Consider the following 15,394-nt stretch of genomic DNA (forward strand, 5'->3'; position numbering starts at 1 on the left):
CGAGCGCAGCTGTGAGGGATTTGGTGTTCCTTCGCGAATGCAATTAGGCTGTTTCCTGTGCCTGTTCTGGCTCCCCCGCGGCCATCGGTTCAGCCCCGGGGCCGTGGAGTGCGGTCCTGCATCGGGATCCGCCATGGGGCCTCGCTCTACCCGGGCAGCAGTGTGGGCAGACCCCAACGGGCCCCAGGAAGGCTCAGAGCTCCCCATCCTCGGTCAGGGGGACCCCCAGCCCAGGGGCTGCCCCTGCTGGACATGTCCACTGTCTCCAGCCCCGACTCGAGGGGCCAGCCCCCTCTCTCCTCCCTCTGCAGCACCCCCTCGTGGTCCCCCGGGCAGGGTCGGAGGATGGGGGATGGGGTCTGAGCTGGCCTGGCCCCTCCAACCGTCAGCTGTCCTGCCTCTTTCCTCCCCCTGCCCTGGTGGGCTCCGTCCCTGCTTGACTCTGCCCCCTACAGGCGGCTTTGGGGCACCCACCTGTCTCTGGTGCCCAAAGCCGGGCTCAGAGTCATGGGGAGAGCTTGGGGGCTGGGCTTGGGGGCCAGGCAGGGCACCTGTCATAGGAGAATTCTTCTTTTAGGCTTGCAGGGGACCCTCTTGGCCACAGGGGACCTGGGCACAGTGGGTGAGAGCTGCCCAAGAGGCCTGGGGAGTGGGACCAGACACCCGCCAGGAGCAGGGAACACAGGTCTCCCCGCAGACCACCAAGGTCTCTGTCCCCCCATGCCCTGACTCCCTACTGTCCCCCGGGGTGGACACTTGCAGAGCGACTGGTCCCCCAAGTGACCATAGAGCCCATGAGGGAAGGCACAGCGTGGGGGAGAAGGAGCCCACGGAGAGGCCTTCTTAGCGTTGGCTTCCGGGGATCCCCAACTACCAGAGAGCAGGTCCCCCAAGGGCAGAGGTTGGTGGCCCCGTCAGGGAGTTCCGGGGAAGGCAGTGGTGGCTGGGCTACCACGAGGGTGCCCCCAACGGCTCATGCAAGGCACGGTCCTGCCCCAGGCTGTGTGGGAGGTTCTGTGGGTGTGGCATGGCCTGGGTACCGGCTGTCACTCGTCCTTGCAGAGAGGCACAAGGGTGCCCCTGTGGGGGTGAGCCTGGAGTACAAAGGCAGCACCAAAGGGGCAGGTGGGCAGTGGGGGAGGCAAGAGGGGGCCGGAGGAGATGAGCTGGCAGGAGGGGGAAGGACGAGGCACATGCTGCCGCCCCAGGCCCGGGGTGTGGACAGGGGAGCTGCCGGGAACCTCGCTCCCCCCTGCCCCACCCGCCTGCCCTGGCGCGGGTCCAGCCCACGCTCCTGGCCATCCCTCAACCAGCAGCACCTTTCTGGGTGTGCCTCTGTCCTGCTGTGCATGGGGAGAGATGACCCCTTTCCTCGACAGCACAGGCAGTCAGCAGGCCAGGGAGATAGCGCCCTGGGCAGCCCAACCCCATTGCCCGGAGAGCCCAGGAGGAGACCTTGAACTTGGGTCTGAAAGATGAGCTGGGGTTCATGGGCCAGGGAGAGGGTATAGTGAGAGCAGAGCCATGAAGGCCAGTGGCCAGAGTGCTCGGTGCAGTCATGGCCAGAGAGGGGCAGCTGTGGGGAGATGGGGAGGAGAGTCTCTGAGTCCCCTCTGGGGCACAAGTGGGCTGGGAGGGGAGCTACCAGCCAGGAAGGTGGTGTGGGCAAAGGGGCAGCAGCCTCCCAGGAGGCAAGGGGGGTTCCGGGGGTGGGTGAATTGGGGGGAGGCCCCAAGTTGAGCTTGGGCCAGCAGAGAGTGGGGGGCATGGGAGCTCCTGGGTAGATGGTCAGGAGGGACTGCAGGTGAGGAGGGACCCAGGCTGGGGAGAGCCCAGGGGATGAGTCACCCCTCAGGGAGCTGAGGGGCAGCCGTGGGGCACCAGGGTTCCGGGGTGACCAGGGAGCAGAGAGCGGCCACGGCCGCAGGGAAAGGCCTGGAGTACAAGCCCCTCGGCCCCTTCCGGTCTCCGTCCCTCCTCCTCCAGGCTGGGTGCCTCACAGGGGTGGGGACAGTCTGGGCCTGCACCCCACCCCAGGGCCTCGGTGTCCCTGCAAGAGCACTCAGCTCTGCCCCTGCGGGGCGGGAGCGCAGCCCCTCCTGACCCTCCCCTTTGCAGTCACTCCTGGAACAGGCAGCACGAGTGGGGCAGCACCCAGCAGCCTGGGGGTGATGTTAGGTCTCTGGGAGACCCAGAGCAGGACAGCTGGGGACCCTGGGGGCTCTGGGAGGTTCTAAGTAGGGAGGAGCTCGGTGGAAGGCAGTTGGAGGGGACACGAGGTGGGGGGACATGTTGCCCTCCCTGGGGCAAGGAGGATGGGGGCTGAGTGGAGGGAAACACAGGAACATAGGAGGTCACCCCAGGAGGTGGGGCTGTGGCTTTAGTCCCTCTGACCCCTTTCTCAGGGTGAGACTCTGGGCCCAGCCTCGGCTCCCCAGCTCCCCAGGGCCCAGACCTCACTCCCCAGGCTGCCCTAGCTCCAACTGCCTCTTGACTGGTGCTATTGGCAGACTTGGCCTCCCAAGAGGAAGCTGGAGCGCCACGGGGCAGGGCCTGACCCGCACCCCTCACTGCACCCCTGCTGGTTCTGGTGGCAGGTCTCATCTGAGAAGCCTCCCTGGGGGAGGGGACATCTGCCGGCAGAGCTAGCTTCCCCCTCCCACAGAGGGGCTGGCTCCCCAAAAGGCACAGGCTGGCCCTGAGGTGTGGGGAGGGAGTGAGGCCCCAAGGGGCTGGTGCTGGGGGACATGGGGCACAGCCGCTGCCTCCGGGAGCCCACAGCTGGCCAGACAATGCGCTCTCGAGCTGTGAGCCCCAGGCCAGGCTGTCCTAAGGTGACCCCACCCACACTCTAGCTCCTTCCCGGCCTCGGGCAGGGAACAGAGCCCTGTGGCCTGGGCAGGGGCTCTGGGCTCGTCCCTCAGGTGGGAAGGGCCAGGCAGCCGGCGTGCTGGCATCTTTCCTTCCACGTGAGCCCTTGGACCCCAGCCAGGACCACCTTCCGCCCGGGCAGCCCCTTCTCGAAGCTGAGGCCGGCCCATCCTCAATCAGAGCGTCATCTCTGTGGGACCCTCCCCCGGCCTCTTCATCCAGCGCCCCCTCGTCTTCCCACAGTGGAGGAGCCCTTGTGGGGGGAGACCCCAAGTGCCCCACACAGCCCCCAAAGCCAAAGGATCCCCCTTTAGCCCCTCTTTCCTGGCCGGCCCCAGGAGTGGACTGGGGAGTGTGGCCCCTGCCTCTGACCTCAGGTCACCAGGGACCCCCCCAGGGGCAGTGGGGGCAGGCCCTGTTCAGCCCAAGACGGCCCCCCCCGGGGCTCAAAATGCCATCTGGTTGTCACCCTATTCAGGGGGGACCTTCACCCCAGTTTACAGCTGAAGAGTGGGGTCGGGAGGTCTCCCTTGGGAAGGGGAACCAGGAGACCACAGCCATGGCTGCCACCGTCCCCAGCCTCCCTCCCTGGGCCGGGGTCCCCTCAGTGACAGTCCCATATCTGTCACCTGCTCCATAACTTCCCAGGCAGCCCAAGTGCCTCCTGTTCCAGCCCCCTGCTTGTAGGCCTGGGCAGGCCTGTCCCCCAATTCGCCCCTCCCCTCCGCCCCGGGCTCCGGCCCCCTCCCCGAGCTGGCTCTCCATCCCTCCGGGAGCTGGGGCCCATAGTGGGGTCCGGGACCTTCGGGGCTGCCAGGAAAGCCAGTGCTGACCTCTAGGTGAGGCTCAGGGACCCCAGGAGAGCCCCTGTTTGGAGCTGGGGGGTGGGGAATGCCTGCAGGAAGTCCCTTCAGAGGAGGGGCACCTGTGCCTGGGCCTGGGCCTGGCCTGGAAGTATAGGGGATGTGGACGGTGACACCTGTCAGAAAGGACAGGGCAGTAAGTCATCGTGTCGCCCCTCCTCTCTGTCCCCACGCCCCTCCCGGGTGACCCACAGTCCCAACACATCCCACGCAGGCACCCCTCGGGGATAGAGTCGTGCAGAGGGCACATATCCCCATGGGCTCCCTTCCTCCCACATCCCATTCCAGACACGCCCAGTCCCAACCTGCTCCCTGCCCCGCGCTGAGCGGCTCTGTTGGTGGCTGGCACGCCCGCCCGCCCGCCCGCCCGCCCGCCATCCACGCAGATGGGAGCTGCCCGAGCTATAGGGCTCTGGGCCAGATGGGTCCCTCCCTTGATACCCCCTGTGCAGCCCAGCCCCCAGTTTCCTGCCACGACTGTCTCCCCAGACCTGCCGTGTCCTGGCTTCCTGGACCCGTGAAGGCCCTGTGGGGAACAGCCTCCAAATGCTGGTCAGGGCAGCCCCAGGCCAGGCCAGCCCATCGCACCGCAGGCCCCAAAGGTGTCCAGGCCAGGCGGACAGTCCCTGGTCGTCTGCTCTGATGGCCCGACTGGGAGAGTGCCATGCAGGGGGCGGGGGGGTGGGGTCCCTGCTCCCCTGGTGCCCACCCACCGGGGACAGCTCCAGCCTGAGGGAGAAGGAGGTAGTGCCCCCAAAACCTACCTAGAGGGGCTTTGCCCTGTCAGGGGTCCCCTTTACAGTCTGGCTCCACCGAGCCCCGAACCGTGGTCCCACAAAGAGCTTTGGGCCCCCAAGCCCCTCTCTCCCAGGATTCCCCCTGGTGCACAGAGGCTGGCTCCACGACCGTCCCCTTCTGCCCCAGAGTGGGGTCTGGAACCGAGCCTGACGTCCTCGTGGCTGGCCCATCACCTCCCTGGAGCTGGGGGTCCTACCTCCTGGGACGTGCTCCCCGGTCAGCCTCCTTGCCCCTCTGCGCCTGGGGTCAGAGGTTAAGCCCCTTCCCTCTTCAGGTCCGGCCTGCCTGCTGGACGCTGGTGTGGCTGTTCCCGTCTCTGCCCCGCGCTCAGTAATCGCCGTTGTCCCTGCTCTGGGTCCCTGACCACAGCGCCGCAGGGGTCTGGGCCAAGTGTCGCGGCCGCCCAGGAGCCCGCCGGGCACCCCGCCCACCGCCACGCCTGTGCCGCACTCAGGACACCCTCTGGGACCATGCGGGGGGCTGACCACAGGGGGCCCCGGCTGCTGGCAGCCCCCGCCTCGCCTCCGGGCCCGGCCCAGGCTCTCTTGGCGCTGGCCGGCCCTCCAGGGGAGCTCGTCCCTCCCGAGCCAGGCTGGGGCTGCCTGGCAGGTCTCACTGCGCCCACGAGGCCGGGCTCCGGCACATTCCGTGACACGCGGCTGGTAGCTGGCACCGGCTGCCGCCTCGGCCATCCCTCCCCACTTTCATCTTGCCCAGGGCCGGGCGGGGGGGCACCCGGGTTTTCCCGACAGCCCAGGGTCCCTCGCACGGCTCTCCTTCTCAGCCCATCCCGGGGTCTCCAGACCCGGCCCCCAAGTGCACGGAGTCACTGGACCCCCTGCCTGACACTGCCATCCGTTTCTGCCGCAGGAGCCTGGGGCCCAGCCTGCCCTCTCTCCACCCTCTGCTGCCCTCACCCCCTCCCCTGCCCTCCTCCCCTCTGCACGGAGCATCAGGGGCTCGGGGCGATGCCTCCCCCTGAGCGCCCAACATGTCACAAGACTGCCTGAGCCTCAGCTTCCCTGTGCACACAAATGGGTACACGGGGCCAGCCCGGGACGGTCTGCTGGCTCGGGCCTCTGTCCCTGAGGACCCCGCCGGGAGCTGGGGGCTACATGGTCCCTCCACAGCCAGCATGCGGCGCGTCACCCCATTACAGGAGACGAAGTGGAGCTTAGCAGGAAGGGGCCCGAACTGGGGCTCCCCCCTCCAGCCACAAGGAAGGTGTGCCAGGGTTCCAGCCCCACAGCTCCCGCAGGCTGGTACCGGACAGCAGGAGGGTCAGGGTGGGAGAGCCTGGGCCCCATGCATGCGGCCCCAGTCCAGATGCAGGCATTCCCCCCCCCCCGGTCCCCTTCCCCATCCTTCCTTCCCACAGGGGTTTTCTCTCCTCCTCTCCACCCTCTCTTGGCCTCACTGGCTTCCCTCCCTCCTTTCTTGCGGGTCCCCACAGCTTCCTGCCATCTTCCTGGGGGGCCAGGAGCAGGCAGTGGACGGGGCCGTCCCACCTCCCACACTCAGCACCCATGGCACCTGGCCCTTGGGGCCTCCTTCCCTCCGCTGCTGGGGACAGCGTGGGACAGACGGCGTGGGGCAGAAAGCGTGAGAGAAATAGGGTGGGAAGGGACATCGTGGGATGGACAGTGTGGGAGGGGACAGTGTGGGAGGGACACTGTGGGAGGGGACAGTGTGGGAGGGGACACATGGGAGGGGACAGTGTGGGAGGGACAGTGTGGGAGGGGACACATGGGAGGGGACAGTGTGGGAGGGACAGTGTGGGAGGGGACACATGGGAGGGGACAGTGTGGGAGGGATAATGTGGGAGGGACCCTATGGGAGGGGCTGCTGAGTGTCCACAGCACCCGTTGCCCCCAGCACACCCTGATGTCCTGCCCTATCCCTTCTCTTTGTTGTTTTCACTCAACCTCTCCCTCCTCTTGGCCACCATCCTGTCCCATCCCATCCCCTTGTCCCATCCTGTCCTGTCTGCATCCTGTCCTGTTCCTGTTTCATCTTGTCCCTGCCCTCATCCCATTCCCAGTCCTGTCTGTATCTTGTCCAATTTCATCCCCATCCTATTCTTGTCCTCTCCCCCTCCTGTCCCCCTCCTGTCCCCTTCCTACCCCCACCTTACCCCCATTCCTGTCCTGCCTTGTCTTAACCCTGTCCAGTCCCCATCCCGTTTCTATCCAATTCCCATCCCTGTCCTGTCCCTGTCCTGTCCTGTCCTGTCTTGTCTTATCCCCGTCCTGTCCCCATTCCTGTCCCTGTCCTATCCCATCCTATCCATCCTGTCCCCATTTTGTCCCCATCACTGTCCCTGTCCTACCCCAACCCCATCCTGCCCTGTTCCTGTCCTGTCCCCATCCTGTCCCTGTCCCTGCCCTGTCCCCAGCCCTGTCCTATCCCAATCCCATCCTGCCCCGCCCCCGTCCTGTCCCAGTCTTATCCCCATCTCATCCTGCCCTGTCCCTGCCCTGTACCCATCCTGTGCCTGTCCCATCCCCTCCCCATCACTGCATGCCCTCTTTCTACCTTCACGGGGACCTCCCGCCCCACCCCTCCTCCGTCACTCTCTCACTTCTGTTCTCTCTTTTCATCTCCCCCTCCCCTCCATACCTGGTAGAACACACTTTGGGAGAGCCTCTCAGCCCACTGGGGACAAAACCCCTGGCCCCCCACCTCACCGCAAGGCCACCTCAGGACCTCTCCCTTCCCAGGTAGTCAGCATCCTTCCCAGCCGCACTCTTGCCTTCCGGGGTGGCCCGCGGTCTGATCCCACACTCCCTCTGCCCCGAGGGGCCACCGAGGGCTTCCCCCACACCCAGCTCCCACCTGTGCCCCTGACACCTGCGTGAGCTGGCCCCAGGCCACCCACCTGTGCTGAGCCACTCCGCGCTCCCCGAGCTGTTCCGGGGAGCCCTGCCCACTCCAGCCACCCCTCGGGGCCCGGGGGGCCACGTGCTGCCTTCTCGAGGCTCTGGCAGGGGCACGGGGAGGGGAGTGAGCCCTCAGGTGCCCAGTGCTCCCGGGCTGCCGCCTGCTCGCTGCCCTGTCCTGCTCTGCTGGCGGGACGGGACTGGAGCCTGAACCTCAGGGCTCTGGGCTCCGGCCCTGACGCCCTGCCCAGGGGGTTGGGCCACTCAGTCCTCGTGCCCCCGTGATGCCAGCTCGTCCGGGCTCCTGGGGCAGCTCCGGCCGACAGACCGCCTGGTCCCGGGGCAGCACCACCCACCAGACGCCCGGGCTCTGCCAGGGCCAGGGCCAGCCCCCCTCCCCTCTGTGGGGCCCTGGGTGGGCCCGAGGCAGCCACGCCCCTTTGGACACTGGTTTGGAGGCCTGGCTTCCCCCACCCCACCCCCCACCGCCTCCTCAGGCTGGCCCGTCCCTGGCCCTGCTGGCCACACTGGGGTCCCGGAGGCCTCCCAGACCTGGCTGCCCAGGGTGGGAGGCCGGGCACGAGGATTGCCGGGTGCCTATGGTGGACGTGTGCCCAGAGCAGTGGGCAGAGGGGGTTTGCCTCAGGGCTCCTCCAGCTCCCAAAGCCTCCTTGGGGGGGACCAGGAGCCCGAATGCCAAGAGAGACACCACCCGGCCAGCCCCTCTGGTCTGTGCCAGACAAAGTCCCCCTTCCCAAAGCCAGGCCCCCAGAGAGCCTTGGACCAGGCAGGCAGCCGGAGCCCAGGGGGCCTGTGGGACCACAAGCTGCCCCCTGCTCGTCCCGAACTCCGGCCTGGCCCAGGCTGAGCATCAGACGGCCAGGCGCAGTAGGAGGGGACAGAGGGACGGAGCCAGGTCTGGGGGCACAGCGGGAAGAGTCAGCCCGGCCGGCCACCTGAAGCCTCCTCCTGGGCAGTGACAGCCGACGGGGACCTGTGTGGCAGCCACAGGGATGGACCAAGCTGAGATGGGGACACAGGTGGGCACGGAGACAAGTGTCCCCGCCCAGGCCCATTTTTAATCTACTGAAACTGGACCCGGTTTGCCCCCACCCCCACCCCTGCTGACTTCCTGAGCCCATCACAGGGAGGGGCCTCACCCTGCACCCAGGCGGGACCCGGCAAAGGAGTAAGGCGATGCCTGGGGCACGGCTGACAGGACCCCCTCAGCCCCTGAGTGACCCTGGGGCAAGTCGCTAGCCTCTGTGAGCCTGGTGTTCTGCCTGTCCAACAGGGACCGGGGCCACCTGCCCGGGCTTCGGGAAGTGAAGCCCTTGGGAGGCAAGACAGGTGCGAACGTCAGTGAGGGGGCGGGAGTGCCACGAGCCGCCTGGGCCCTGGAGTCCACGGGCAGGAGCAGAACACCAGGCCCAGGGCTGGTCCGCGCCTGCGAGTGTTTCCGTGCAAGCTGAGTGACCTGCCCGCCGGGGCTGGACGCAGACCCCCCACTGCCATGCCTCGGGAGAGACTCTCCCTGCTCCCCACCCAGCCCCCAGCAGCAGGATGGTGCACGGAGCTCAGAGGGGCACGTCCTTCTGTCTCTGTTTTGCCTCTGCAGGTCCCCCAGGGGCTCGGGGCTCTCTCCCCAGGCTGCCCCCCGCCCTCAGCCGAGCTGGGGCTCCACGTTCGATGCCCCGTCGGTGCCTCCACTGCCCCCACGACTCTGCTTGGGAGCAGAGCCAAAGCCACTTGGACAGACATTTGTGACCCAGATTCTCCTGGGACGAGGACTGTGAGTGCAGCCCACCTGGGGACTCTTCCTGTCAATCCCCAGCAGACCATATGACTGCCCTCTTGGGCCTCAGTTTCCCCATTTGTTAAGTCGTGAGCCTCCGGTATTGACCCTAGGCACCTGTTAGTCCTCGGGCTTTCTGGAGAGGGACAGGAGCTGTATCCCCTGGGAGGACACATGCTGGCTGGGCAGGAAGAGCCTTGGCTGGGGGTCTCCTAACCAGTAGCACCAGGGCGGGCCTGGCCGAGCCAGGAAAGAACGGGGTAAAGCCCAGGAGCGGGGTCCGCCTCACGAGTGGACAGGGTGGGGATGCGGGGGCCACGGCCAGCAGGGGACTCCCCCAGACCCCGTAGCTGGTCCTGACTTGAATGGTGGCGCCTGGGCCATGCCTGGGTGGGGCCAGGAGAGCTGTCACTCAGCGTCTGAAGGACCCGACTGGCGGGAACTGGAGGGGTCTGGGGTGGCTCTCTGCCCACCTGCACGCCCTGTCTCTCCTCCCTCCCAGAGTCGAGGTGTGGGTGGAGCTGAGGAGGCTCAGAAGCCCGTGTCCCTCCCTCCAGGAGCCTGCGGTCTGCCCAGCATGCTCCTCGCCATTGGAGAAGCCAAAGCCGGCAGCATGGAGGAGGCAGCGTTTCAGCTGGGCCTTAGATGCCTGGAAGGGCAGAGGAGGAGGAAGAGCACTGCAGGCGGCTCAGAGTAAAGTGTCGAGCACCCCGTGGTATGGAGCGGTGGCTCCGGGCCCACCTCCGGCCCCTTGTTTTGGCTCTTTCTACCCCCCTTTGAGGTGGGTGACACCACGCCACCATTTTATAAAGGAGGACACTGAGACCGAGAGAGGACAGGGTCCTGGCCCGAAGCCTGAGACATAGGAGCCAGGACTCCAGCCCAGAGAAAATCAGGCTCCGAGGCCCAAGCACTCACCACAGCCCCGTGGCGCTTCCCACGCAGGGCTGGTGTGCTAAGGGGGGTGGTGAGTGCGGCCACACGGTCCGGCATCATCATCTGTAAAGGAAGGGTGACAGAACAGTCCCCAGGCGCCAGGGGAGCCTAGGCGAGGCCTTGGAAGCGTGCCAAGGACACCGTGCGCGTCCTGGGAGCAGCAGACCAGGCCCGAGGCCCCGGGGTCAGGGGAAGGCGTCTGGAAGGACAGCGGTCCTGCGCCGGCCAGGCGGGCACGCAGGTGGGGAAGAGCGCGGGCCGCGTGCACACACCCAGCACATGTGTGCACCCCTCACCCTGGCCTGGGTGCCCGGGCTCCTGGCCCTGAGGCCCGGCCCTGCCCGCCCTGCCCCAGCCTGGGCCGGGGGGCACCTACCTCACCAGCTTGTCCAGGCCCCATTTGCTGGAACTCCTCAGGAGGGCCGAGCCGCTCATGCTGCTGGCGGCCACCCGCGGGCCGGCGACCTGGCCTGACCCCAGCCCTGGGGACGCGGCAGCTCCTTCTTCAAAGGCCGAGAAGGCCGCCAGCCTCTGTCTGCCGCCCCCCCTGCCGCTCCCCCTGCTCCTCCTCCTGCCACTTGGACCCCTCCCGCCCCTCCTCTCTCCTTTCTTCCTCCTGTCCCCTCCTTCGCTCCCGTGTCCCCCTCCCCCGGTCCAAGCCGTCTCTCCGTCCGGCTGGCCGTCTGGGCTCTCTGATGTCCACACCCCCTCCCCGTCTGCGTGCCCTGTCTCCCCGTCGGTGGCCTGTGTCTGTCCACCCGGGGCCCTCTCGTCCTGGGGGTCCCCAGGGCTGACTCCCCGTTAGCCGCCCCGGGCTGCTGGGTGCCCGTCTGTCTGTCCCCGTCTGTGCGGCCTCACGGACTCTGTGGGTCTCTCCTTCAGGACGTTTAGCAGCTGCTTCCCTTTTGTTCCCCCCCAGCCCCCTTCTCCCCCCTCGGCCTCCTCCCCCTCCCCCTCCTTCCGAGACTAGTAAAAATGTCAGAGGAAAACCCTCCAGCCCAGCAGCCCCGGGGCTCAGCAGGACCTCAGCGGCCTGGGGTGGGCACTGTCCCCCTTTGGCCACCTTGGCGGCCGCTCAGGCCTCACTCTGCCGCCCGCCAGCTCATCCCCACCACTGGCAGGGCATCGGGGCGCCCCCCTTGGCCTCTCCATCCCTCTGTGCCTCTCCCCTCGCTCTGGGCCTGGCCTGGCCAACCCTTTGGCCCTCCTCTTGTCCTCGCCTTTATGGATCTTTTGGGTCAAGCCCCCCTGCCCTGCACCTCTCCCCTGCCCTACGAGCTCCCAGCCTGGGCCTTCTGCTCCTTCCCTGCCAGCCCCCAGCCCTCCCTGCTTCCACACTCAGACCCTGTCTCCTCTCCTCTCCCTCTGTCTCTCTCTGCCCCTATCTCTGTTCCCCTCCCTCCCCCTCTTTCCCTCCCCCTCCTTTCCTCTCCCCTCCCTTCCTCTTCTCCCTCTCTCCCCTCCCTCCCTCCCCCTCCCTCCCTCCCCTCCCTCTTGGTTCTCCAGTTTTCCCCTTGTTTATGCCCAGCTCTCTGCTCCACTTATCACCTCGAGGGGGAATCCTCTCTGCTCCCCAAATGGGGAGGTTACTGCCCCCCACTCCGGCACCCGCCACACTGCACTGGGAGGTCAGAGCAGGGAGACCCCAGAGGCAGGGACAAACACGGCCTGCCCCGGTTGGTAGCGGAGAGCATGCTCCCAGGGGGACCGGTGGGCACAAGGTCAGCACGGTGCCCTGGCCTGCGGGCCCCCTGCCCCTCATGCTCCGTCCAAGGCCCAGGAGGCCAAGCCCAGCCCACTGTTCCTCTGGTTGGGCTTAGTCGCCGTGACTCACTTGAGAAGGCTCACGGGCGAGTGACCGGACGAGGCGGGTACGGGACTCATGTCTGCGGGGCGTCACCGAGCCCAGCTCAGTGCCCAGTAGTCACGTCCAGCAGCGTGGCCCAGCTAGCTACCCACCCTCACAGCCGCTGTACCCAGGTCCTGCCTGGGGAAACCGAGGCTCAGACTAGTGTCCAAGTGTGCAGAGCTGGGGCCAGCAGAGCTAGAACCGTGAGCCGGTGGGCTGACCGCCCGCCCCCACTGCCCTCCATCCCCGGAGCACGGAGGAACGGGCCCTCTCACTTCCCCGGCTGGCCCGGCCTCAGCTGGGCCAGGGGGCCAGGGCCAAGAGCACCTGGGGGATGTGAGGCTGGATGGGGGTGCAGCTAAGATCAGACAGGCCAGCAGCGCACTTGCAAGCAAGTCACGGCAGCCACGTGGCCTGTAGCTCTGGTCCGTGGTGACCCAGGTGGTGGCTGGCTGGTGCAGACTTTGTGGGCGTCCTGAAGTCTGGCTCTGATTCGTCCCCCTGCCTCTACCCACACACACCAGGCTGTGTCCTATGATCAGCCCTGGAGGGGAGTTCACAGCTCTCTCCTCTCACAGTCCCCGGGGAGCCAGAGAATGTGGGGGTGTGCCCCAGAAGCAGCTGGGCCCACCATCCATCCCCAGCATCCACACAGAGCTACAGATGTGTCAAGGTTCTAGAGGAACGTGGAGAAGGGAAAGGTGAGTGGGGCCATGGGGTTGGCCCTCAGGTGGAGCCAGATCGCCCAAGGGAAGTGAGCCTGTGCCTCATTTCCATCGTAACATACGCATCTCCCCCTTGACTCCTGCTCTTGGTTCTGGAATCCCAGTCACAGACAGCCAGGAAGGAAATGTGCCAAGACATATTTTGGTTCAAAAGAAGGAAAAATATTCCCATGGGGAGAAGGCTGCCTTGGAATGGCAGGAGTTCTCTGTCACTAAGAACTTAAAATACAATTACTTGATTATCTATCAGAAATGCTGATGGGTGGGAGGTGGCAAAAACAGACCTTTAAATGCAGGGGCCAGCATCCATAGCTTCATAATTAGGGCATGCCCTACCAGGAGCAAAAGGTCAGGGTGTTTGTCACCAACTCTAATGTTACTCACTCATGCATATATCCATCAATCCATCTCCCACTCCTCCGTCATTCATTCATTCTATCATTCATCACCCATCCACCCACCCACCCATCCATCCATCCACTCACCCACCCACCCATCCATCCATCCTCCTATTTACCTATCCACTCATCTATCCAAGCACCAGTCAATCCACCCATCCATCCAGTCATCCATCCACATACCTATCCATCCATTATCCATCTATCATCTGTCTATTATCCATCCATCCACCCATTCATAATCCCTCCATCCATCCATCCACCCATCCACCCACCCATCTGTCCATTATCCATCTATCATCCATCCTTCCACTCACCCACTCACCCATCCATCCATCCATCCCCCTACCCATTATCCACCCATCCACCCATCCATCTAACCATCCATCCACATACCTATCCATCCATCATCCATCTATCACACATCTATCCATCCATCCATCCATCCATCCACCCATCTTTCCATCTGTCTACCCACCATCCATCCATTTACCCATTCATCATCCATCCATCCACCCATCCACACACCCATCTGTCCATTATCCATCTATCATTCATCCTTCCACTTACCCACCCACCCATCCATCCATCCATCCCCTCATCCATCCGTCCATTCAACTATCCATCCATCCTTCCCCTTACCCATTATCCACCCATCCACCCACTCACCTATCCATCCTCCATCCATCCACCCATCCATCCATCCATCCTCTTTATACAGTTATCTGTCTTCCCATGCATCATTATCAATCCATCAACTTCTCAGGATTTTAATCCATTCAATTATCCATATAAACACAGTATATCCTCCCATCAATCCATTCAAGTATTTTTCAATACATATATACCTATGTCTATTCATCTCTCCTTATGTCTCTTTATTGAGCAAGTATCCACCCATCTCTCCATCCACACACTCATTCATCCCTCCATCCATCCATCCACCCCCCACCCACCCATCCAGCCATTTATCTAAATGTTATAATACATATAAAACACCTAGAAGAAGTATTCAGATAGTCATCCATCCACTTGGAACATAAGAGCCCCTCAATATATGTTAATTACCATTAGGTACATATTCAGCCACCAATTTGTGTATCTATTTGACCAGCTACCCTACAAGTGAACTATCTGTTCATTCTTCAATATATTCTTTTATCTCTGCAGATATTTTTGTCCTTACTTTCATTCAGTTCTCCAGATATTTTACTATTGATCAATCTCATTTATACACCCACTCATATATCTATCTGACCAATATGTCCACCCATATTCCTATCTAGAAAGTCACACATATGTGTATAAATGCATACATCTTCATATTTCCATATACATATTGCCCATTACTCTGCCCATTAAGCCATCCAAATGAGTTAAAACTTACAATAGTGCTGCAACCTAGTAACCCTTCCATAGGGGATACTATTTTTATCCATACATTCACTCATCCATATCTCATCCAACCAACCATTGATTTATTCATAACTCCATTTATCTTCATGTTTGTTCATCTATCCATATGGTTTTCAACAGACTTATTGTATCCATTTTTTTAGGCACTGGGATTTGGCATTAACAAAGCCCATGTTCTCACAAGACTGGCATTTCAGAGGGAGCAACAACAAAAATAAACAGTAAGTATATTCTGTAATATATCCAATGGCAGTAAATACCATAGGAAATACAATTCATGGTGGGAGGACATGGAGGAGATTGATATTTTATATATGATACTCAAAGAAAACCTCATAGAAAGGAATAATCTTTTCCTTATTTGAAAAAAAGACTTGAGAAGGATTAGAGATGGCTATATATATTTGTGGGAGAAAGTGTTGTAAAGAGAGAACAGTGAGTGAAAAATTCCTGACTTAGGTGCTTCTGTTCACCAATCTATCTGTTTGGTAGTTTATCCAGCATCAACCATATGTCTACTTACACACTATCTATCTTTCCTTTCATCTCTCACTTCCCCAATATTTCCCAATCTGTCCATTTAAAAATCAATCCATTATCTGTCTCCACCCATATGTCTTGATAACATTCTATTAGTCTATCTGATCATTTATCTGTCAGCATTCCACCCATTTATCCATCAACCTACCTATACTTCCATTCCATGTGACCATTCACCAGTCCATCCACCCATCCATCCATCCACCCACCCATCCATCCATCCACCCACCCATCCATCCATCCACACATCCATCCATCCATCCACCCATGCATCCATCCACACACCCATCCATCCATCCACACATCCATCCATCCATCCACACC

At 62.6% G+C, this 15,394-nt stretch overlaps 1 protein-coding gene across 4 annotated transcripts in view; it reads right to left on the reverse strand.

The window, feature by feature from the left end:
• LSP1 (lymphocyte specific protein 1) overlaps window positions 1–15,394 on the reverse strand; it is a 41,703-nt gene that overhangs the window by 14,694 nt on the left and 11,615 nt on the right. Inside the window, exon 1 of one of the 4 annotated variants that reach the window (XM_032879785.1) lies at window positions 11,977–12,041. The exons of 2 other annotated variants lie outside the window; for them this stretch is intronic. In XM_032879785.1, the coding sequence (XP_032735676.1) occupies window positions 11,977–12,026 (50 nt within the window). In that variant the 5' untranslated portion in view covers window positions 12,027–12,041. Of the gene's footprint in view, window positions 1–10,518; window positions 10,632–11,976; window positions 12,042–15,394 lie in introns of those variants that run through there. One more of the 4 variants, XM_032879784.1, reaches the window with a different exon arrangement.

This window comes from Lontra canadensis, unplaced genomic scaffold (assembly GCF_010015895.1).
Source record: "Lontra canadensis isolate GAN:19392208 unplaced genomic scaffold, GSC_riverotter_1.0 scaffold66, whole genome shotgun sequence".
NCBI lineage: Eukaryota > Metazoa > Chordata > Mammalia > Carnivora > Mustelidae > Lontra > Lontra canadensis.